This window comes from Odontomachus brunneus, unplaced genomic scaffold, assembly GCF_010583005.1.
Source record: "Odontomachus brunneus isolate Ranch 3 - 2012 unplaced genomic scaffold, Obru_v1 Obru_scaffold_019, whole genome shotgun sequence".
NCBI lineage: Eukaryota > Metazoa > Arthropoda > Insecta > Hymenoptera > Formicidae > Odontomachus > Odontomachus brunneus.
This window is the reverse complement of record NW_022639469.1, coordinates 2,342,409-2,366,800: the sequence shown is the minus strand read 5'-3', so window position 1 is coordinate 2,366,800 and position 24,392 is coordinate 2,342,409. Positions and strand designations below refer to the sequence as shown.

Below are 24,392 nucleotides of genomic sequence, written 5' to 3'. Positions count from 1 at the left end.
GAGAGAGAGAGAGAGAGAGAGAGAGAGAGAGAGAGAGAGAGAGAGAGAAGTACACTTTCTTTCACTCTAAGACCGGTATTTATAGTCCAATCTTATATTTAAGATCATCTTAAATGCTGTTTTAAGTCAGTAATTAATCACAGAGCCGTATTCGCATCTTAAGACTACTTCAGACGGTCTTAAAATAAGATTCGACTATGAATACCGGCCTAATTCTCTCTTGTTACAATAGTCTGCACTAGTGAGAAAATCTTCGGAAACGAATAGACCTATTTTCTCGCCTAATAATTCATTCTTTGTTATTTTCAATCATGTCCCCACCGTTAACGCGAAGTTCCCGGCTGACCGATCAGGAGCTTTATTAACCAATCCACACGTGAAGGCCACTGCACGTAGAAAAATTTTAACTGTAAACGTAAGATCACAAGAAAGCTGACCAATCATAGTCAATTCCTACAAGAAGAATAATCGACTCTGATTGATCAATTTCCTTACGACCTTACAGTTGAAACTTCTCTATGTGTAATGGCCTTGAGACAGCTAAGCCGGCAACCTAAATGCGTATTTGCTCGATGTCTCGCAACGTCATATTACCACGATAATTCGCAGTTTCAGTCTGCCGGGCGGGTCGCCTTTTCGATTCCGGCGTTAACAGAACAAAAGGCGTTAACAGAAAAGTTGTACTTACGATTTTTCGTGCGAATATACTGCGGTCAAGAGAAGCCGATCCCAGCACAGCGATATATCAGCTAATAATTGTGACTATTCCGCGAAAGGAGCGGCTATTAAACGACCCCCTACCACGTTCATCCCCACTTCGACGTCCCCATAGGATGCAATTGAGCACTGGAGAAAGTAACTAGATCAACGAGCCAACTTTGGGCATCTTATGGTATCCAGAAACATACACCAATGAATTACGAGCTTTCATTGGTCGGTCATTTTATTAGATGCACCCTTAAACTACCTCTTCCTTGAAACAAAATAGTCTGACAGGCCTTGTTTACACCGAACGTTTGATACGCATATCAACTAGAAACTTTATATGGCTTCGTTTACACCGAAAGAGTCGAATTCGCGATCCACTAACTGTAATGAATTAGCCGCAAGCAAATTGATCAATCACAATCGATTATTTTCAAAAATCTGTGATTAGTCAACTTACTTAGCTTAGCTTATGATTTATAGCTTATTGTAGAAGAGTCCATAATAGTATTAAATAAATAAATTTAAACAATAAAAATCGAATAAAAGAATATATAGTTAATGTAACAAAAAATTAAAAATAAGTTCAAATAAATCATGTCATCAAATAAATGTATTTAACCCTTATAGAAATATCATACTAAGAATCATTGATAATTACTTATTATCCAGTATTTTTAATACTGAAAATAAGTAATTATCAATGATTCTTAGTATGATATTTCTATAAGGGAATACAACAACAATATCTAGATTCAACATACGGACTTGTGGAAAATATCGCAGATGAGTAAGCATCGTAACGGTTCGAGCCAGGTCGTCGATTCATTAGTTCATTCGGGCTAACGAAGGTTTCGTACGTCCAGAGAATGCGTAATAGGCTGAATCATGCAGGCATACGTAGTAGATCGAATCGTGCTGATTTTGCCTTGTGGATCATCTAAACATCTTACCATAAAAAGCTTGATAAACTTTGTAACAGCTTGCTTAAGATGGATAAAATTATAGTGCTTTGAAAAGGTCTGAAGTAGGATTATAAAAATATGCAATTGGGGATTCCATTTAAAAAATTCGAGGACCTTATTCAAACCTTGGTGACGCCACCTAAAGTCAAATTGATAAAATCGGTAAATAAATCTTTTTAAACCCTACAATTGTTATCTGAAACAGTTTTTTTTATAAAACTTACATTTTTCGAGATATACTCGTATTTCGGAATCCCGGTATTTTTTCCTCACGCTGTATAGTAATTTCGATTATAATCATATAAGACTCAAAATTATAAAAACTGCTGTAATTTTTACAATACTTTCTCCATGTACAAAGCAATTAATTAATAAGATAATCATAACTATTAATATATAAAAAAATATATAAATTAATAATATATATAATATATAATATATATAATATATATAATATATATAATATATATAATATATATAATATATATAATATATATAATATATAATATGTAAAATTATATAGATTCTTGTTGAACATATGCGACGCTAAAACTCGTTGTGTTATCTCGAGTTGATATATTCGAACTGACATAATCGGACTGATTAAAATTTCAAATTGATACAAAATTCTGCACAGTCATCAGGATAGATGAGCCAGTTGTACGGGTGCAAAACTGATTTATTTAATGAAGTTGTATATACGAGTCACCTCACAAGTCCGCCGCTAAATATACTATACACACGTATATTCGTGTGTATAGTACAAACGAAGTGTGTATCGACAAACGAAGGAGTGTAAGTGATCCTCGTGACACGTCAAGGTGTCAATTATCCTCGGACACGCGTTCGCGCAGGAATTTTAACGTTACATATTACTGACGGAACGTTGTCACCTTTGTTTGACAGATAAGCTATCTGTATGATTACACGATTATATATACAGCGATAATAAACAATTGAAAAGACCAGCCGGTAAAAATGCTATTCGTCCTAGAACTGCTCTCCTACATATGTAAAGTAATCGTAAAATATAAATATACATCTCTCTCTTTCCCTCTCATACACCCATGTTGCCTCACATTGTCCGATAATGTATAATACAAGACGTATCGTGACGAGATGATTAAAAAAAAAAAAAAGATCGCGGGGAGAATGAAAGCAACATTTCGCGACGCTTCGAAGAAGAGACAGAGAAAGATGCGTGCGTGTGGGTGCGTGTATCACAGTAAAAGTCTCGTGTGTGTCTCTCTTCGGCCTGCCATGCGCGCTCCTTATGAGTGGAACATCTGGCCAATGATGGCAAAGTTCCGCACGGTGGAGTTCATCTCGGCGATGTCGCCGGCGTTGGAGTGCGCGTGTAACCCGGACGAGACTACCGCGTTCATGCGCTGCACGTTGTCCACCGCGTGACCCTTGGCTATCTGCGCGCTCAGCGTGCTGTTGATAACGTTGAGATGGGCCTGCGGCAAGCCGCCGATGATGGGGCTGGTGACGAGCGTGGGAGGGGAGGCGGCCGAGATGCCGGCGATCGCGGCACCCTGCGAAGACTGGGAACTGTTGTACGCGGCAGTCGCGGACTGCTGCGTGTTCTGCGCCGCTGCCACGGCACCCGGCTGCTGGTGGTAGCCGCTGTACTGCGCCTTGCACTTCTTCTCGTGCACGAACAGACTGCCGGAGTGGCTGTAGGCAGTGCCGCATATCTTACAGGCGTACGGCTTCTCGCCGGTGTGCGTGAACCGGTGCTCCTTCAGATACTTGAGCCGGCGGAACGACTTGCCGCAGGTCTTGCAGTGGTAGTTCGCCTCGCCGGTGTGGGTGGTGATGTGGGCCTTGAGGGTGCAGGACTTGGCGAAGGCAGCGCTGCAAAAGTGGCAGACAAACGGCCGGTCGCCGGTATGCGTTCTCTCGTGGTTGATGCAGTTGGAATTGGAGGTAAAGCCACGGCCGCAGTACTTGCACACGTGCGGCTTGTAGCCGGTGTGCGTGCGCATGTGGAACATCAGGCCGGTGTTCTGACGGAAGGTCTTGCTGCAGATGTGACAGAGGAAGCGCTTGAAGTTCGCGTCCTGCTGCTCCTTGGCGCGCTCGTGGATTCGCAGATGCCTCTGCAGCTTGATCTCCTTCTCGAAGGATTTGTGGCACTCCTCGCACGTATACGGCTTCGACTTGGTGGCCTCGTTGCCGCTCTTCTCTGGACTGCCGTTCTTGCCGCGTTCGGCGCAACCACAGACGCTGTCACCGCAGCTTGCGCAGCAATCGTTCTGGCCGGCGTGCGTGTTCGCTTGGTGCTTCGACAGGGACTTTTTTGTGTCGTACGACTTGCCGCAAATCTTGCACGGGAAACCCTTGCCCTCATTATCGGAGTCCAGCTCCTCCCTGATCCAGCTGTTGATGAGCTTGATAGCCGACTTGTCGTCCGGCGGTCTCTGCGGCTCCGCGCGCGCCTTCGTCTCGTCATGGCCGTACCGGTCCACGTGACTCTTTAGCCGGTCCTGCCGGTAGAACTTCATATTGCACACGCTGCAAACGAACTTCTTCTCGTCGTGTATCAGCAGGTGACGTTGCAGGGATCGCTCGGTGGAGTAGCGTTTGCCGCAATGCTTGCAGTGGTGCAGCAACGTATCGTCTTGGGGCTCGACATTATCGTTGCTGGAGTCGCTGTTCAACACGTCCGAGTCCCTCTGTTCCGCTCGGACGTTGCGTCTTCTCAGAGTCTTCGTCGCGCCGCTGCTCTCGCTCTCGCTCGGTGATCTTTCATTCCGCCGAGTCTCCTCGTTATCCTCGTTCGGCTGGCATATTTCCAAGGACTCCGAGCTATTCTCCAACTTCCTCCGATCGCGTATCTCCTTCAGTATGGAAAACACCTCCTTGGGATTGGCCCTCTTGTGAGCGTTTAGATGTCTGACCATGGTGTCGGTCTTTCTAAAGCTCTTGTTGCAGATTCGACACAGCACCGGCTGCGGCTTCTCCTTCATTTTGTGCAGATCCACATGCTTGAGCAGTTTGTCCAGACAGAAGAATTGCTTATCACAGTTTTCGCATTTGAACTTTTTGTCGTTGTGAGTTAACGTGTGTCTATCTAGGGACTTCTTACTGGAATAAAATCTATCACATTCCAAACATTTATATGAATCAAACTCGGATGTTCTGTCCACTCTATTGTGGAGATTTCTCCTCATCTTCGTCTGATGCTCGTGATCGCCACTATCGCGCTTGACATTCATTGCACTCTTCTTAATATATCTTCTCTGTCTCTCTTTGTGATTTTTCAGATTCTCCATAGATGTGACCCTCTTGAACATGGTCATCCGTCTCGTTCTGTAAGTTTCTTTCTTGGCCACTTTTTCGTGCCCTATTTCTTTAAACTTGTTAACACAGTCTAGACCTGGCTCATTGTCCACTAATATGTCCTCAGCGCAATAGCCTTCATTAAAAGCATCTATGATTTGTTCATGTCTCATGACAGTCTTTGATTCTGTGAAGATACTCTTCTCTATATTAATTACATTGTCCACACTCAGTTCTGTATTGTCTTCCGATTTGATCGTATCAGAGATATAAAACTGTTCAGTCTGACAATACTGGTCCTGCAAAAGAAAACAGGCATGACAAACATGGCGTAAATAATGCAGAAATTGATATCCTGTGGCAGAATTGCGAGTACCTTTGTAGAAATGCAGTTACCAGCAATGCTCTTCCTTGAGGCTTTGCCGTAGAGCTTCCTGAGCTTCATGTCAGCCTTCTGACACTGCTCCCTCAATTCGTAGGCGACGTTGACTTTCGTCACACACTCAAGGCAGATGCTGGTGGGCAAGCCGTCGTCCTCCAGCACCTGGGTGCACACAGAAATCGTGTCATAACCCATGCAGTAGAAGCAAAGCCGAGGCATTCGAGCATTGAGCGACGAAGCAGACAAACCTCCACGCCGCCGCACAGTCGCAGCTTCGTCGACAATTCGGAGGCGCTCGTGCTATCCGGGTCGTCCCAGTTCTCGCGGAAGATGCATCGATTGTTGTGATCCGCAATCAAACAGACACGGCAGAGACTGGTGTTCTGCTGACTCGCCCGCGTCAGCATCTTACTGTTGACTTCCATTGGAACGCGCGGAAAAGAGGTGAACGACAAGTTCGCGATGATGTTTTCAAAATTCTCGGGGCGACATCATCGTCGAGATTCGGAGCGCTGACACAACGTCATGTCTGTCCGTGTATGTCCACGACGACGAATGAGGTTAGAAGGTATTTAAAAGTGCTTTTCATTCGTATGACTTAAGCCTGACACTAAAACCAGTGTATTGGTTGCGGATTATCTCAAGATGGCCAAGCAGCCAATAAAACAGCCCTATTTCGAGCAAACGAAGAGCACGCCACAGATGTCTATGGCCGGTATTCATAGATTGACATCATGGCTGATTTACATCCTGCACTTGATACGCGTACTAAATAGTAACTTTCTATTGACTTGGTTTATATCGTGCATTTGATACGCGTACTAAATAGTAACTTTCTATTAGATAATCTTAATATTGACGATATATATAAACAACAGTATATTAAGCTGATATAATACTCGTCAACAAAACGTATTGTATTGATTGAATGTGTCGCCGTTAATATGCATTGTCGATATTAAGATTATAGAAAGTTACTGGCTTGGTTTATATCGTGCACTTGATACGCGTATTAAATAGTAACTTTCTATTAGATAATCTTAATATCGATCATCTATTCTATTCTATTAGATAATCTTAATATAGACCACGTTAAAAATATTTGAAAATTTATTTAAGACAATTTTTAAATATAATAACATACTATGAACAAGCCTTAGTGCGCATTGAATACGCAATAGTGCAAGCAACCGAATTCGCTATAAGTGCACGATGCTATAAGTTGCTTTCCAACAAGAGACACAAGTCGACACAAGTATCATTCTATCCTTGGGTGCTTTCCAATTGCTTAACACATCTTGACACACACGTACACAAAACCAGTTTATTGGTCACATATTATCTAAAATATCTTGTAAGATAATATGCAACCAATAAACTGGTTTTGTGTAACACAGTGTACGTAACTGAAAACCACCCTTTGTTACTCATTAAATGTGGAGCAAAGATAGAATGATGTTTGTATCTCTTGTTGGAAAGTAACCGATGTAAAGCTGGCCACACAATTTACTTACTGTTACTTTTCGTAACAGTAACCGTAAGACCTAACGTAAGAATTGACCAATCATGTTGAGAATCGTCGAAACGTAAAGCCCCTTCTACAATTGCGTGAACGTGGATGTAAGTAGTTGTAAGTGATTACGACAACCAATCAGAGTAAAGCAATCAGTGAATAAAACATTCGGATTGGTTGACTCTTAAGTTCACGACTACGCTTACGTAATTGTAGAATGGGCTTAAGGTCGTCATATTTATACTTAATACTCGATCGTAATTGGTCAATTCTTACGTTACGTTTTACGGTTACTGTAAAGACCTTTGCACGTAGAAAAATTTTAAGCGTACGTAAGCATAAGAAAACTGACCAATCACAGTCGATTATTCTTCGAACGCAAGGAGAATAATCAACTCTGATTGGTCAGTTTTCTTACGACCTTACGGTTATGGTTAAAATTTTTCTATGTGTAAAGGCCTTTACGAAAAGTGTGTGTAGCCAGCTTAAACCAAGCCAATAGTAAGTTCTCCCCGTACGCACTCTATGGTATCCCGTACAAGCTCCGCCCATTCTCTCAGTCACCTATCGGTCATCCGTCGGATGAGAAATTGGAGTACAGTTTTGAGTAAGCACGTGGTGAAAGGCTACTATGTGAAGTCTGCAACCACATAAAGAGAGAGAGAGAAAGTAAGCACGCTTTTATTGGGAGAATCTGCGAAGAGGTTTTTAAACTTATTAACTAATTTATTTTATATGTAAAAATAGTGAAATAATACATTTCAGAAGAGGACGCTATTAAGCAAAATCTTAAAGGTCTGCAACTAAAAAAAGAGAGAAAGAGAAAAATATGAAGGAGCAATACAAAGAGACTGATGTAACTCGGAGAATGTAAGTAAATCAGTAATTATTCAGTTTACACATATCACCTTCGATTTTTACGAAAAATACTCAATAGACGCGTTTTTTAAAGGCAAATAACTTTTCTATTTGGAAAAATCGCCGCTCTCTGTTGCGAAACGAGATATTAATTGATAGTTGATCACTATTAAGGTTAGGGGTTATATACATTACCTCCAATATCAATGAAATATACGTCCAATATCAATATCAAAATATACCTAATCGACGCATTTTTGCATGTGGAATAACAATCTCGCAGAAATAAACGTCGCTTTGTCCCACGAAGTGAGAAATTAATTGACAAAGTTGATCAATGTTAAAGTTAGGAAAACTTATACCGACGATATAAAAAGTTTTATAACTTAAAAAGTTTTATAACTTTTTTTAAAATAATATCACCTCCCATGCTGCTGGGATAGCAGGAGCCACCGAACTGACGTTTACGAGCGTCCCAGTTTGTTCATGGGGAACATCTAAGTTGCTGTATATCGTCGATATGTTAGTTTTCCTAACCTTCATATTAATCAACTTTGTCGATTAATTTCTCACTTCGCAGTAGAGAGCAACGATTTTTCCAAATAGAAAAGTTGTTTGCCTCTAAAAAACGCATTGATTATTTTTTCGTTAAAATCGGAGGTGATGTGTGTAAACTGAATAAGTACCTCTGTTTGCACTCCACAATATATTTAAAGATAGATTGTTACATTTTTATGAGACTACAATATTATTTTTGTAATATAACTTACAACACAAATTACTGATGTGCTTTCTGTACAGAATGTCCTGTAACATGTAAAAAATTAGCACTTAAAAGTAAAAAAATTCATCTAAACATAGTTTTATACATAGTTATATAGTTTATTAGGGTAAAATAGTATACATAGTCAGTTTATTAGAATAGTTTAATAACATAGTTTATTAGACTTCATTTTTAAATGCTCTGGTTGAAGGAAACAAACCAACAATTTATTCTAATACTGTGAAATAGTATTATGCATAAGATATTATACACTGTTTGTAAATAGAGAAGGTAGGATCAAATAGATTTGGTAGGATCAAATAGATTAGATAATTCAATTTGTCGACAGAATTATTATAATACAAAAGTCATTATAACTTGCAAACAAGACAAAAAAGGAAAAATATATACATGAAATTTCTTTTATTAGATTTTTTAGATGCTAAATCCATTGTTAAAGTAGTTAATATATATTCTAAAATAATATTCTATGTTTTCAAACATATGTATTATCTTTATTTAGTTCCCAAGTATCCTTTGGAGTGGATAGTCGGCACAAAATAGCACAGCAGGCTCATCTACATGTCGTTGCTAAAAATTTGTATAATCAGGATATCAATCATACTCCAGTTCCTTATGGTGTACTCGATGATCGTTTGGTATTTAAAAGTTTTAATTTTTTTCTATTTGAGGAAAGTAAAGAAAAGTTTTTGAAATTGATGCTTCTGTTTATAGGGAACATGTTCCAATGCCAAAAAATGCAGCACATGTGAAGGCAAACTAAATGACTGCGCGGGACATTTTGGTTATGTAGATTTAGAACTACCAGTCTTTCATGTTGGTTACTTTAGGCCTCTCATTACTATTTTACAAACAATTTGCAAGGTAATATTGAATACGACCTAACTAAGATTCCTAAGTAAATTCCTAAATTCATTTAACATGAATTTTACAGAATTGTGCTCATGTCATGTTACCGCCAGAAGATAAGAAGAAATACTTGGACAAATGTTTGAATCCAAATTTGGGATATTTGGCACGGAAAGCATTGCGTAAACAGATCTTAGAAAAAGCCAAGAAAACAACAAAATGTTATAACTGCCAGCAAGTCAATGGTATTGTTAAGAAAGCTGGAATGTTGAAAATAGTGCATGAACAATATAAAAGCAAAAAGAAACAGGAAAGTATCATTGAAGAAAAATTGAAAAGCTATTACCGTTATGCAGTTGAAAATAACAAAGAAGTGAAGAATATATTGCAAAGCACTGGCTTGGTTTATACTTTAAATCCATTACAGGTAAGATTTAAATATTATCTTGAATTATGGAATTAATCTTTATTTTAAACTCGAGAAGCTTTTCAAAATAGCATATTAGAACGTCGCATGCAATCTTAACTGAAAAATATTATTTAAGGTTCGGGTACTACTTGAAAGAATTCCAATGGATGATATCCCATTGTTACTGATGAATCGTGAACGTTCATTACCGCAAGATTTGCTATTGACTAGGATTCCTGTGCCACCGATTTGTATCAGACCAAGTGTCTCGTCCGATCTAAAAGCTGGTACCAATGAAGATCCTTTAACAATGAAATTGTCGGAGATTATGCTCATCAATAATGTTATCCAGAACCACGTGTCGTGTGGCACCAGACCGCAAATGTATCACGAGAACTGGGAATTTCTTCAATTGCATTGTGCATTGTATATTAATAGCGAAATGTCCGGAATACCTCTTAATATGCAGGTGAGTGAAATTTATTTCGTTTTAATGAATTTTTTTAATGAACATTTGAAAATATATTTTATACTTCTGTTTATTTTTTCAATTATATATTTATGATATACATTCTGCTCTTTACCTCCAGCCTAAAAAATCAGGCAGAGGTTTGGTGCAGAGATTGAAAGGGAAACAAGGTCGTTTTCGAGGTAACTTATCGGGAAAACGTGTTGACTTCTCTGGTCGTACGGTTATCTCGCCCGATCCAAATCTTAAAATAGAGCAAGTAAGCATCGCAAGAAATTCAATAAAATTGCATCCTACATATAAACAGACTGACTCAAATTTATCATTATTTATGCAAGGTCGGCGTACCTCTATACGTTGCGAAGCTCTTGACATATCCCGAAAAAGTCAATCCGGCAAACATAGAATTGATGCGCCAATTAATTCGCAATGGTGCGAACGTACATCCCGGAGCGAACTTTGTGTTACATCAGAAAACACAGAGAAGAATGTACCTTCCATATAGTGATCGGAACAGAATCTTACGAGATTTAGAGGTAATGCATTGTCAATTTTGTCGAACTATCTAAATACTTTAATCCTTATTCTGAAATATCTTTTATCGGTAAAAATACCTCTCTAAATGTGACTTGTAATTAACTTATAAGTTAATGTAAGCCTTCTAATTAACTTATAAGTATATTTAAAGGCACTTTTATCGATAAAAGAGAGTTCAGTGACTTTAAATTTTATATATTTTATCGAGTAAGTCTATTATATTTTTCGCTTTGTACAGTGTGGCGATATCGTCGAGAGGCATCTGAGAGACAACGACATAGTATTGTTCAATCGGCAACCGTCGCTACACAAGTTGAGCATACTGGCACATAAGGTTAAAGTATTGAATCATCGAACATTCCGATTCAACGAGTGCGTCTGCAATCCCTTCAATGCGGATTTCGACGGCGACGAAATGAATCTTCATTTACCTCAGACCGAAGAAGCGCGGGCGGAAGCGTTGGTATTGATGGGGGTAAGTTGTTCTCATCAACATATTGATTGTTACGTTGATTTCCACTGATCATCTTAATGCTCAACTCAACTTTGAATCATCAAAAATACCATAGAAGGAGGAGGGCATACTAGGTGGCGGTGGGACGCCGTGCGTTCGAGATCTGCGTATCTTTTTCGTTCCAGAAAGATAAAAATATCGAGAGCGCGGTCCTGCTAGGCCGGGACTCGAACCCGGGTCTTTCGTTTGCCGGACGACTGCTCTAAACCACTGAGCTACCTGACGCTCCACGCTCACGACACTCTCCTCTTCCTAGATAACGCTCAGAGATACAATACAAAGATACAATTTGCGATACATATATTCGTTAGCTCATTTCATTGGCTCCCTTCATCGGCTATGTATTCAGTTTGTTATACGCAGTTGATTAAGTTTTATACATGAATTGGCAATTGAGACGCGGCAATATTATAATATCGATCATCGGTGACTATCGTAGCAGTTAATTAAGTAATATTTGAAGCAGTATAAGTTATATCCTGAAAAAAAAACATTAAAAACATTTCATGCTGTAGAACAAATCCAATTTGGTCACACCTCGCAATGGCGAGTTATTGATTGCGGCAACGCAAGACTTCATCACTAGCAGTTACCTCTTAACGAGAAAAGACACGTTTCTCACCGAGGCCCAGGCTATTTTATTAGCCAATTCCTTGATTGCTGGTTCTGACGATGTCAAATCTGTAACTTTGCCTCCACCTGCGATTCTAAAACCGGTTAAAGTGTGGACAGGCAAACAGATATTCAGTCTGGTAATACGACCGAATAAGGAGTGTCCTATCAAAGCGAATCTAAGGACAAAGGGCAAGGCATACACCACCGGCTATGAAATGTGCGTCAATGATTCCTGTGAGTAACATCGCGGTGGCTCTACGGTTTTGTTTGTCACGGTCGTTACACTCGTTGAACGATCTAATTTTTATGCAATTTCACCTTGCGTTGTCTCTTATAGGTCTTCCACTTTTGTAATTTGATTAGATATCACAGAACTTTTGTTATTTTAATTAACAATAATAATACTTTATCATTAATTAAAATAAATAAACAAATCCACAGTTGTCCTCATTCGCAATTCCGAGTTGTTAGCGGGTTCAATGGACAAAGCTACACTGGGCTCGGGAACAAAGCAGAATATATTTTACATTTTGCTGTGTGATTGGGGCGAGAATGTTGCAACTTTAGCTATGTGGCGTTTGGCAAAGCTGTCAACCTGTTATCTGACGAATGGAGGATTCTCCATCGGTATAACCGACGTGACACCTGGTCAACGACTACTTCAAGCTATGGAAGAATTGTTGAACGTTGGGTAAGAGTGTTACATATTCTGCAGGTTGCTCGAGACGCACGTCTTATCAAAATTGTGTTTGTTTAGTTATACCAAGTGCACTGAATATATTCGACAAATGGATGAAGGTCGTCTAGTCTGCCAGCCTGGATGCACAGAAGAAGAAACGATGGAAGTGAAGGTACTGAAGGAACTTTCGGAGATTCGTGATCACGGTGGTAAAGTGTGCTTGAAGGAGCTCCCGCCCGGCAACAGCCCTCTGATTATGGCAGTTTGTGGAAGTAAAGGAAGTTTCATTAACATCTCCCAGATGATTGGTATGTTAAATATAAGGGTAATAATAATAAGTATAATTATAATAAATATAATTATATAATAGGACAGATGTACAATAATTAAATAATAATGAAACCTATCAGAACTAATACAGGATATGGCGATTGTAAGAATTATTTAATAATTATCAAGAATTATACAAATCTAAATTTTTTAATTTATATAACTATTAAATAACTTTTCCATAACTGTTATCCTATTTTGGCTCTTACATGCTTTATTTTATTTAATGATTAATAATAAGAAAATATAACAGTCTCAATGATTCTAATATATCTAATAATATCGTACCCATTAGCTTGCGTAGGTCAACAAGCTGTCAGTGGGAAAAGAGTGCCGAACGGGTTCGGCACTCGCTCGTTACCTCATTATAACAGAGGCTTGAAAACACCAGGTGCTAAAGGTTTTGTAGGAAATTCATTTTACTCCGGAATGGTCGGTCCAGAATTCTTCTTCCATACCACGGGCGGTAGGGAAGGTCTTGTGGACACCGCCGTGAAAACTGCAGAGACCGGATACATGCAGAGAAGATTGGTCAAAAGTCTGGAAGATTTGTGTCTTCATTACGACATGACGGTACGCAATTCAATGGGCGACATCGTGCAACTCGAATACGGTGGAGATGGGTTGGATCCGACATATATGGAAGGTACGTAGGCTTCGCTGTACATTTTGTAAACGAGCTAGCATACATTGTTACGTGTCCACAGATAAGGATCAGCCGATGGATTATCAAAGAGTATTGGATCATGTGAAAGCAAAGTCGTTACACAAGGAAGAAAAACCTCTGAATAGCATTGTTGTAACTGATATCACGTGTAAGTGGTTTTCGGAATCGGAACAGTTCGAAAATGTCGAAGAGAAACTGAAAAAAGATTTAATGTAAGTATAAGATCGACATGTGCATTGAATTCCAGCCAATTTCACGGATTTCGAGAATCTAACGACTTTTCTTCTCTTTTCAGGGTCTTTTTAGAGTCAGAAGCAGACAAAATACAGAAGTATCGAGAAAACATACAGTTACCTACACCGGTAATACAGCAACTCGCGCGTCTCACTATCTCACAGCTGAAGGAATTTATTCGCACGTGCAACGAGAAATACATAAGAGCGCGGGTAGAACCGGGTACTGCCGTGGGTGCGCTCGCTGCGCAGAGTATTGGAGAGCCGGGCACTCAAATGACTCTTAAGACTTTTCACTTTGCCGGAGTGGCATCTATGAACATCACACAGGGTGTGCCACGTATCAAGGAAATCATCAACGCCAGTGCGAAGATTAGCACTCCTGTTATAACAGCACCGTTGGTGAGTAGATATCTTGAGCGAAATTTTCTTCGACATACTTCGGGGTGCAGTCAGTGTTCAACAGAAGAATTTGTTTTTCCATGACTCTCATAAAATAGGCTCTCTCAATGAACATCGGATGCATCTTAAAATTCATTGAAAAAGTTTCAAACTGTTCTGGAAACAATTATATATGAAAATCATAGACTTGTCCTTTTTTAGCTGAATTTCATCTTTTTTTCCTTCAAAGTACTAGATTATATATTTATTTTCCTCTAAGAAGTGTAACCTAGTTTAGCTAAAAAATCAGATCTCTTAGACGCCAACTGATCTTCCTTTCGTTTTCTGCAGATGGATGATACAAGTTCAGAAATCGCTATGCGGGTGAAGGGACGAATCGAGAAGACAATCTTGCGAGACGTGATAGAGTACATCGACGAAGTATGTCTGCAAGACGATCACTTCCTTCTAATAAAATTAAATCTCGATTTGATCAAATCGTTGAAGTTGGAAGTAGACGTTAACTCTATACATTATTCGTAAGTATTTTTAAAGATTAACGCAATTAACAGTTTAAACAGGTAGATCGTTTCCCACGTAAACATAATTACTGGGCAGTAATAAAGGATTTGTAATCTTTTAGGATCTGCAGTTCAAAGTTACATCTTACCGCGAAACATGTGTCGGTGAGAAGTGATAGTCTCATTACTGTTCAACCGAATAAACAGAAATCGAACTATGGACTTACGCAACTGAAGGAGAGCCTTCCAAATGTTATAATAAAGGTAAAATTGTAACATTAATAACGCAGCAAGATACGTATCAGCAATAAGAAGAATATGTGTGCGTATGCGCGCGCGCGTATGTATTGTATATAATTATATAAATTTAATATATATAATTATATAAATTATATCTCGTTAAAAAACATTAAGAATATTTATATAATTATAAAAACGCTATATATATGACTTATATATGTGTGTGTGTATCATAAATATATATATTATATATTTATATAAAGATTACATAAATGTATAGTTATATAAAAATATTTATAACATTTATATTACTCATTTTGTAGGGTTTGCCATCGGTTGTTCGAGTAGTTATAGACAACTATATGGATATCGGTGGTAAAACGAAATACAAATTATTAATTGAAGGTGATAACTTGAAAGAAGTTATGGCAACGACCGGCATTCTTGGTAATAAGACAAAGTCGAACAATACTATAGAGGTAAGCCGAAAGATACCATACAAATCTTAGATGAGATATAGATAACGTATTCATCGATAATGTTACGTTAGGTTTTCAAGGCACTCGGAATAGAAGCGGCGAGAGCGACCATCATGACAGAGATCGAATCGGTGATGGAGAATCACGCAATAAGTATCGATCGTCGACATCTAATGCTCGTCGCAGACTTAATGACAAGCAGGGGAGAAGTGCTTGGCATTACCAGACAAGGCTTGGCGAAGATGAAAGAGTCGGTTTTGAATCTGGCATCGGTGAGTTTCTCCGTTTTTCGTTAAGTTATTTATATTTGTGCGTCTTATGTTTTCGCCTCAATACGATATGATGCTTTTTCGATTGAACTTTACTTTATTAAAAATGATGGAAAACGCTTCTCTCAAACGTATTATTCGTTGCAGTTCGAGAAAACGGCGGATCACCTATTTGATGCAGCCTATTATGGACAAACCGATACCATCTGCGGTGTATCGGAATCCATTATAATGGGTATTCCAATACCACTGGGCACAGGACTCTTCACACTACTTCATAAATATCCTTTTTATATTATATTTATGATGCAAGGGAGGGAAATTCATTATTATTATTTAATTTAAAGGAATGGAAAAAACTATAATTGGATACTTAATATTATAACTCTGCTTAATATGTGCATTATTTTCCTTAATAATTAAACACGGCAGATAAGGATGAGCCGCAGAAGAAGAAACTCATATTTGATGACCCAGAGTTCCATAAGAAGACAAAAGCTGTCGCAAAAAGTTAACTGCGTTGATCATCTTCTTGATTAGAATCAACTCAAATGTTGGATTTGGAATAAGTTGATTCTAATCAGGAAGATGTTTTTGCTATGTAAAATCAATGTACATTATAGACTTATTGTATAATTATTTTTATGATGATATGATTTATTTTCTATGTGTACACAATTCTTAAATGGAATAAAAATGAAGTGTTTATGCTATAGCATAACCAAATGCCAATTGAACATTTGGTTGCTTGGAAACGAAGTACTGTTTGATCTAAGTCTGCCTCGCGTTCCCGCATAATCGGTATAATTCCTCGTAATACTCAAAGAAAATGTTTAACGTGTGACTCATCGAGCTGAAATTATCGGAAGGGAAAAGAAGCGTCGAGATGGTGAGCGAGAAAGAATTTTGGACGGAGATTCGAAAAGATATATCGCGATACAAAAAGAGAAAACCACGGGTTGTTCCTGCCTTCACCATTCAGGCTCTGCAGGTGACGCATTAAGCGGAATATGACGGTAGGGAAATACGAGGGCGTTTAAATGCTCGTTAAAAGTCACACAGTATCTATTCTGACTCTCAGGAGAACACGATCGTTGCAAAACCCCCGCGATGCAGACCATACAAACCTCGTCCACCTAAACCGTCGACCTTCCGAAAGTTCTACAAACGCGGCGTGTTGCCAATCTCTCTGGAAAACGACGGCTACGATCAAAAAATCAATTGGAAAGTAGACATAGAGGACTTGGACTTTCATCATTATCTACCGATGTTCTTCGATGGATTAACGGAAACCGAGCAACCGTACAAGTTTCTAGCAGAACAAGGAATATCAGACATGCTGGAACACGGTGGGCCTAAGATCTTGCCAGTTATTCCTCAACTGATCATTCCTATTAAGAGTACGTTTCAAAATTAAACGAGACATTTCACACGCATATCACGTTGGTGTAAAAGATCTGTCGAACAAAATAAAGAAAAAAATTACCTAATTTCGAAAGAATAATCATTTTTACACACACACACACACATATATATATATATATATATATATATATATATATATATATATATATATATATATATATATGTATATGTATATGTATATAATGAACGATATCGATTTGATTTTTCTTTTAGACATTTAATATAGACTTTCAATATTCTTTTTAATATCTAAAAAATATTTATAAGAATTTAATAGAAAGATGACGAATCTTTCACACCAATCTGATATATATATATATATATATATAAAAGCATTTATACTACAATGAAAATATCTTCGTTAGACGCTTTAAACACAAGAATGCCCGAAATAATCTGCACTACCATGAAAGCTCTCCAACGTTTAGTACGTTCGGCCGACTGTATCGGTGAAGCTCTGGTCCCGTATTTCCGGCAAATCCTACCTATCCCCAATTTACTTAAAGACAAGAATGGTAAGCACGCTGATTACATGTTTTCTGCAATTATGATAATACAGAGAAATGAAGCAACTCACGATTCTAGTGAATCTCGGAGAGGGTATCGATTATTCTCAGCAAAGAGGAGAAAACGCGGCAGACCTTATACAAGAAACGCTGGAGATATTGGAAAGATACGGTGGCGAGGATGCGTTTATAAATATCAAATATATGGTTCCCACTTACGAGTCTTGTATGATGAATTAATAGATAGAAAATCACGCCACACAATTGGAAGTAACAGATTTATATATTGTTGTTCGAAGAGACAATGGGAATTGTTGCAAGATCAAAATGCATATAAAATTCGTATAAAAAGGAGACAGAAATAATAGATCTATTCTTTTCAGCTGCACTGCTGCATTGAAACAAATATATTTTATCTCACTTTAACTTGTTACAGCAGTGCAGCTGAAGAGAACAAATCAAATATCGTATTAAGGCTCCTAGGGCTTTGAAAAATATCACAATTTTGATGAAAAGCTATGGTATATGTAACATGAACTATAACTTTTCATCGAAATATTATATGCAATATTTTTCGAGAATAAAGCCCTTGATCAGTCACCGCAGCCATATTAGATTGATGATGTCAAAAGCGAGGGAAACCATGCCCAAAATTCCTGCGAATTAGTTAAATAAAGATATATCATTAAAATGACATCTGCAATCTCTGTTTTACACACTTGTGAAATGCTTCGCGGATATTCTTCTTTTACCCAAATAACTATTAAATAATCGCAAAATAAATGTGACAAATCACTTCGTTTTGACAGAGAAGCTATGACTTGATGTTAAATATGACCGAACACCTACTTATACGCATTAAATATTACAATAAGCACAGTATCCGGAGTATTTCCACACTTCCAACATTGTATCACATACAATATGCACATATATATAATAGTTCATTTTGCCGTTTATAATTATATCGTCACCGTCAACGGGAAGTTCTCGGGTGACTGATCAGAAGTCTTAAATTATATTTAACTAGATTCAGTTATCTCTTAGTAAGCAATACACAGAGTGGATCTATAACTATTAGATTATTCTTTAGTTTTTATCACATTGTAATGATTTCTTTTTATATAATCTTATAGCGAATTCAGTTGCTTGAACAAGCTTAGTGCGGACTGAGTGTGCACTAAGCTTGTTCATAATATGTTATTATATTTAAAGATTGTCTTAAATAAATTCTCAAATATTTTTAACCATAATATGATATGTATAACATCCGTACGAATCATTTTATTAGCTAAAATGTTTTTAAATATGTACTTAAGATACGATCTTAAATATAAAAATGTACTGTAAACAAGCCTTAACGCCCACTTAGTGCGCACTAGTGCAAGCTACCGAATTCGCTAGTTTTCTCTTAGTATTCCCATTATTTAGAAAATATTCAAAGCGCTAACAGTTACTGGCCCATGCCGTATACAACTTAATGATTCAATAATTTATTAAATATGTCTAAAAAAACTCATATTATTGAACACATTATCATCTCACATTTTACAAAAATTAAAGCAAAAGTGGCACATTTGTATCCATGATGATTTTGTTTAAAAGCACTTATACTTTCCCTGCATCTTCCTTCAATGTTACAGTGCGATTAAAAACAAGCTGGAATAAAACAAAGGTTAATGCTGTATGCGCAATATTTTCTCAATAACCTCTTTCAATAATCTCAGGCCTTACCTTGCCGGGTTTGGTGTCAGGGTCTACAGAGAAAAAGCCTATACGCTCAAACTGAAATTTATCGTACACTTTCGCCGTGCCAGCCAAACTCGCGTCCATGTACGCTACAACTTCCTTCTTACTGACTGGGTTGATGTCACTTAAAAATCCGTTCGGAACTTCGTTCGTGTCTTCCGGATTTTTGTGTTTAAATCTAAAAAAAAGTTGAACGTATCTTTACCACACTGTCAATGGAAAAATTTCACAGTATTCTTGTCTAGCTGATATCTGAGAAATTATATTACTCACAAACGCTCATACAGCCGAACGGATGCCAACGCTGGATGAGATACCCAGTGTATAAATGCCTTTGGTTTATTACTTTCCGATACAAGCTCCTGCTTAACAGTTATATTCGTAATAGTACCACTAGCATCTTTCTCGATACTTTGAAACGTCAACACAACACCCGCGTGCTTCAAACCCACTGGCTGTTTTGGTGTTAGACGTCTAAATCCTTTTTCTTCAATCTGTAAATGTGTATACATACAATTAAAAATTTTCCTCACACACAGGAAACAGCAAAGTGAATGTAAATGTCGCGCACCTCCTTAAAGTCCGAAGCCTCTATGTACACGATCTCGTCAAACGTGATTTCGTGATGTCCCTTCTCCGGCTCGTTGGGGAAATCCGGTACAGTTAGCTTGATGGATTTCTCTTGAGGGAAATTTTTGATGGTCAATTTAATAGGTTCCAGAACGACCATGGATCTAATAGCGGTGAGATTCAGAACATCTCTGACGGCCGCTTCCAACGCCGCTGGATCGACAGTTGCCTGTGCACCGGTTACGCCCATTTGAGCGCAGAAATTATTTATAGCTTCTGGTGGAAAACCACGTCTACGCAAGGCGGTCAATGTGAACAATCTACAAGAAGAAAAACGATATCATTTTCATGTTAAGATCATGATAATGCGCGATCATTTTAAAATATTAAACGAATATAACACACTGCTATGTCTTACCTAGGATCGTCCCAGTCGGAAACGATTCCCTCTTGTATCAACTTGGCGATTTTCCTCTTAGAAACTACGGTATAATTAACATTCATTCGACCGTACTCCCACTGAACGGGGCAGTAGATATCTAAAGCGTTGCAGAGCCAGTAATAAGACGACCTTCGCGACTGAAATTCTTTTGTGCAGAGAGAATGAGTCACGTTCTCGATACTGTCGCACAAACAATGGGTGTAATCGTAAGTCGGATAGATGCACCATTGGTCGCCGGTTCGGTGATGAGGCGAGTACTTTATTCGGTACGCGACGGGATCCTGCTTGCCTTCTTCCAGAGTTACTTTCATACGCAATGTCGCCTCTCCTTCTTCCAATAAACCATCCTTCATATCCTATTTTTATACAATAAAAGAAATATATGATTAATGATCTTAAACAATGAAATACGTTCGAATACGAGTATGTTTTATTACATTGAATAGCTGCAAGCTTTCTTCAATTGGCCTGTCGCGCCAAGGACTCGGCGGAGGATTGAAACCTTTTATATCCTCGCTAGACTGATGACAGACGTAGGCCAAACCTTTCTTTATCAATATTACAGCCCACTCGAACAGTTGCTGAAAGTAATCCGACGAGTGGGTGATCTTAGCGGGTTTGTAGCCGAGCCACTCCACCATATCTCGTATTCCAACGAAAAACTTCTCCTCTTCTTTCTCAGGATTCGTATCGTCGTACCGCAAATAACATATGCCGTCGTGAGCAGCGGCGTATCTATGAAATTCACCCATTTTCAAGATATACGTACGTATTCAACATATAAAGTAAATGTCCCAATAACTGAACCAATAGTGCCAAACCATAATGGGAACTAATAAGCACAAGCAGTTTTACATTTTTATTAATAAATAATTAACGGAATTATTAATAAAACTAACATTTGACTTACATTACTAATGTGAGACTTTTGTTTGTCTCAGTGATCGAAAAATAATAGGAAATAAAATATATATAATCAATAAATATTAATTATAATTTTAACGATATATATTAAATAAGCAGTATCAGTAATTGAACTGAAAAATATATCATGCTCTAATTGCTGAATATTACAGACTCAATGATTGAATGCCTATTAAATAATATTAAAAATTGATTTAAAAAAATATATATTTTTAATATATTAAATATATATATTTTTTAACAAAATTTGAAACTTTTTTTAGAGATATTCAATACAAACATATTATTGTTTCAATCATTAGGACATGTTCAATTACTGGAGCATTTATCTTACAGCTCATAAAACCAAACACATACCCAAAATTGATATTAATTGCTTTTGCATGGCCAATATGCAAAATGCCATTGGGCTCGGGTGGAAATCTGGTTCTCACTTTGCCACCGGTAACTTTCAGATGTTCTTGTAGCAAATAATGCGTATTTGGCGTTACAATGTATCCCTCAGTTTGGTAATTTTCTCCAGGCTTGTGGAAGTTAACCTTGTTTTTCATAAGTTCACTTATTGTCTGTACTTCTACTTTTTCACCATTTAATGTCTCCTTTTGTTCTGAAAGTTTGTCAATCTGTTATTACTGACACATATGCAAGATGTTTCTTCAATGCAAACAACACTATCTATATTTTACCTTCTTTCACAGCTTCAGATTTCTTTGCTTTTGTTTGCTTGTCCTTTGGCTGTTTTACCTGTTTAGATGCTGGTGTAAGATCAGCATCAGTTTTCGGGCCCAATAAATCAAGAATTTGGATGTCAAATTCATTCTTCACTGCTTTACCATCTGCCCATTTTAGAATGTTACGTACTTGCTGCATCAATGGACCAGAATTGAAACGGTATCTATTTTTGAGTTCATATATTTTATTGAGTTCATAAATTTTAGTATTATGAAGAAATATATTACTTCTTATATTTTTATATATATATATATATATATATATATATATATATATATATATATAAATATATAAATAAACATTGTTTTCTTAAATGTATATCAAATAACAAAATATGTCAATATATATTATAGAAATCAACCTTTAAATAATTCAAATTTCACTTACCTTTTTTCTAATATCTCATTTTTGTATGCTTTTATGACTTTTTCCACTTCTTCCTCTATTTGTTCAGGTAAAACTATCACTCCTATACCACAAGATTCTTCAAAATTTGTTATATTAATGTCATTATTTATATTAGCTAGCAGATAAGACAAAGCAGCATCTATCCTCTGTATAGTATCTAATTTCTTTTCAATAACATAATTAGTAATAAATGGTATCTTATTTGCAATCTGGTTCTTAATCTTGGAAGCTAAATGATACAACAAAACACCAACATCCTGCGAGATAGGCCCATCTTTAGCAGCCTGCAAATATTAAATACCAAATATTTGTTATATCATAGACAATCTTTTAATCATTATATCAATCAATAATAGATGCATTAACAAGGTATAATCATTGTTTAATACTTTTCATATAAAAAAATTATTTTAACTACACAAGATACATACAAGATACATGTATGAGGTAAAAAATTATGATGCAACATGGCAAAATTCGCAACTCAAATTTCGCGTTAAAATCAATTAATAGTAACAATAAAAACAAATTTAAAGGAGAATGCATAATTTTGTATGCAGCACATCATATATCACAGACCAATTAATTCACCGGTATAATCATTGGAACAGGTTACTAACCTCGTTTATAGCCAGTTTAAGATTTTTGGAGACATTTGCGTTTTTTACAGTTTCCTTAGCCTTCTGCTCGCTCAAACCGATCGTTTGAAACAGTCTCGCGTTGCTTTCATTTTCGTTTGACATTTTCTTTCTCTTATATACAACAAAATATATGTAAAATTTACTTCACTCTGACGCCACATGGACCATGTTTTGCCGTATGGATCAATGGATAAATTCTAGAATAGATCAGAGTGTGTAATTTTTGATTTTCTAGTAAAAAATGACGCGTTTCTATAAAAGGTCTGTTCTTTTTAGCTGCACTGCTGAACTGGTGCAATAGTTTAGAGTAAAAAAAAAATAAATTTGTATCATTGGCTGCGTTCAGAAAACATAGCTGATCAGTGAGCGGTCAGTGATTATTGGTCCTTACTGTTAGATCCCTAACTTTAGACCAATTACGTTGACTAATTATTCAACCGTTGTGCAACAGTTGTGTCTTCTGAACGCACCCATTCTAAAGCCAGTGACACACGATGCTTGTTTCGTGCTGGATTGCTTGCTGGATGGAAATACTCTATTTTGATTGGTCCGTCTTCAGAAATGCACCAATTAGAACAGATGGCCTGGTTTACATCGTGCACTTGATACGCATACTACATAGTAACTTTCTATTAGATAATCTTAATATCGACAATGCATATCAACAGCGACGCATTCTATCAATACAATACGTTTTATTGATGAGTATTATACCAGCTTAATATAGTTGTTTATATATATCGTCGATATTAAGATTGTCTAATAGAAAGTTACTATTTAGTACGCGTATCAAGTACACGATGTAAATCAAGCCTATGAATATCGGCCTATGAAGACCAACCATAGGCCGGTATTGAACTATCACCATATCACACAATTCGAATTGGTCCGGAGCGCGTTTAAATTCAAAAGTAGACGGATCGACAACCGTTCGTAGTTACTAGATTCTCCATTGACACCTACACGTAACAGAGTCCTCGTTTAAACAATATATTTTACACTCATGTCTACCCAAGCTGATCCACAAATATTGTGTTTCACAAATATGTAAGAAAGAAAAAAAGTAATTAAAAAGAATGGAACTAAAATGGTATACGGGATACTTAAAACTTCGATCTTAAATATATATATATATATATATATATATATATATATATATATATATATATATATATATATATATATATATATATATATATATATATATATATATATATATATATATATATATATATATATATATATATATATATATATATATATATATATATATATATATATATATATATATATATATATATATATATA

General features: G+C 37.1%; 4 protein-coding genes across 7 annotated transcripts in view; 2 read left to right on the top strand and 2 right to left on the bottom strand.

Moving 5' to 3' along the window:
• Positions 1–5,885, bottom strand: part of LOC116841967 (glutathione S-transferase-like) — a 12,410-nt gene extending 6,525 nt beyond the window's left edge. The window contains exons 1-3 of one of the 2 annotated variants that reach the window (XM_032810560.1): positions 5,589–5,885; positions 5,335–5,502; positions 2,955–5,257 (exon numbers count right to left, since the gene is read on the bottom strand). In XM_032810560.1, the coding sequence (XP_032666451.1) occupies positions 2,955–5,257; positions 5,335–5,502; positions 5,589–5,765 (2,648 nt within the window). In that variant the 5' untranslated portion in view covers positions 5,766–5,885. Of the gene's footprint in view, positions 1–688; positions 850–2,954; positions 5,258–5,334; positions 5,503–5,588 lie in introns of those variants that run through there. The other variant, XM_032810559.1, reaches the window with a different exon arrangement.
• A 1,472-nt stretch (positions 5,886–7,357) lies between these two features.
• Positions 7,358–16,424, top strand: LOC116841954 (DNA-directed RNA polymerase III subunit RPC1). 2 transcript variants are annotated; one of them, XM_032810523.1, is made up of 21 exons: positions 7,358–7,522; positions 7,619–7,723; positions 8,998–9,133; positions 9,210–9,359; positions 9,430–9,771; positions 9,890–10,222; positions 10,344–10,481; positions 10,561–10,758; positions 10,998–11,234; positions 11,789–12,122; positions 12,330–12,579; positions 12,646–12,875; positions 13,193–13,543; positions 13,605–13,776; positions 13,860–14,199; positions 14,530–14,717; positions 14,822–14,963; positions 15,263–15,418; positions 15,490–15,690; positions 15,835–15,968; positions 16,115–16,424. In XM_032810523.1, the coding sequence occupies exons 2-21, from the start codon at positions 7,683–7,685 to the stop codon at positions 16,200–16,202; spliced, it is 4,161 nt and encodes a 1,386-aa protein (XP_032666414.1). In that variant the 5' UTR covers positions 7,358–7,522; positions 7,619–7,682; the 3' UTR covers positions 16,203–16,424. The 2 variants fall into 2 exon arrangements, with proteins under 2 accessions (XP_032666414.1, XP_032666413.1); XM_032810522.1 differs by having other exon boundaries at positions 7,360–7,522; positions 7,601–7,723.
• Positions 16,425–16,455: 31 nt separating this feature from the next.
• On the top strand, positions 16,456–17,894 carry LOC116841963 (parkin coregulated gene protein homolog). Of its 2 annotated transcripts, none has more exons than XM_032810553.1 (4): positions 16,456–16,678; positions 16,769–17,087; positions 17,478–17,627; positions 17,698–17,894. In XM_032810553.1, the coding sequence occupies exons 1-4, from the start codon at positions 16,574–16,576 to the stop codon at positions 17,856–17,858; spliced, it is 735 nt and encodes a 244-aa protein (XP_032666444.1). In that variant the 5' UTR covers positions 16,456–16,573; the 3' UTR covers positions 17,859–17,894. The 2 variants fall into 2 exon arrangements, with proteins under 2 accessions (XP_032666444.1, XP_032666445.1); XM_032810554.1 differs by having other exon boundaries at positions 16,532–16,703.
• Positions 17,895–19,095: 1,201 nt separating this feature from the next.
• Positions 19,096–23,309, bottom strand: LOC116841956 (probable glutamine--tRNA ligase). The gene is made up of 10 exons (XM_032810527.1): positions 23,064–23,309; positions 22,423–22,727; positions 21,990–22,198; positions 21,661–21,910; positions 20,817–21,114; positions 20,356–20,735; positions 19,939–20,257; positions 19,641–19,861; positions 19,353–19,545; positions 19,096–19,277 (listed from the first exon to the last, which is right to left on the bottom strand). The coding sequence occupies exons 1-10, from the start codon at positions 23,184–23,186 to the stop codon at positions 19,227–19,229; spliced, it is 2,349 nt and encodes a 782-aa protein (XP_032666418.1). The 5' UTR covers positions 23,187–23,309; the 3' UTR covers positions 19,096–19,226.
• Between the last annotated feature and the right edge of the window lie 1,083 nt (positions 23,310–24,392).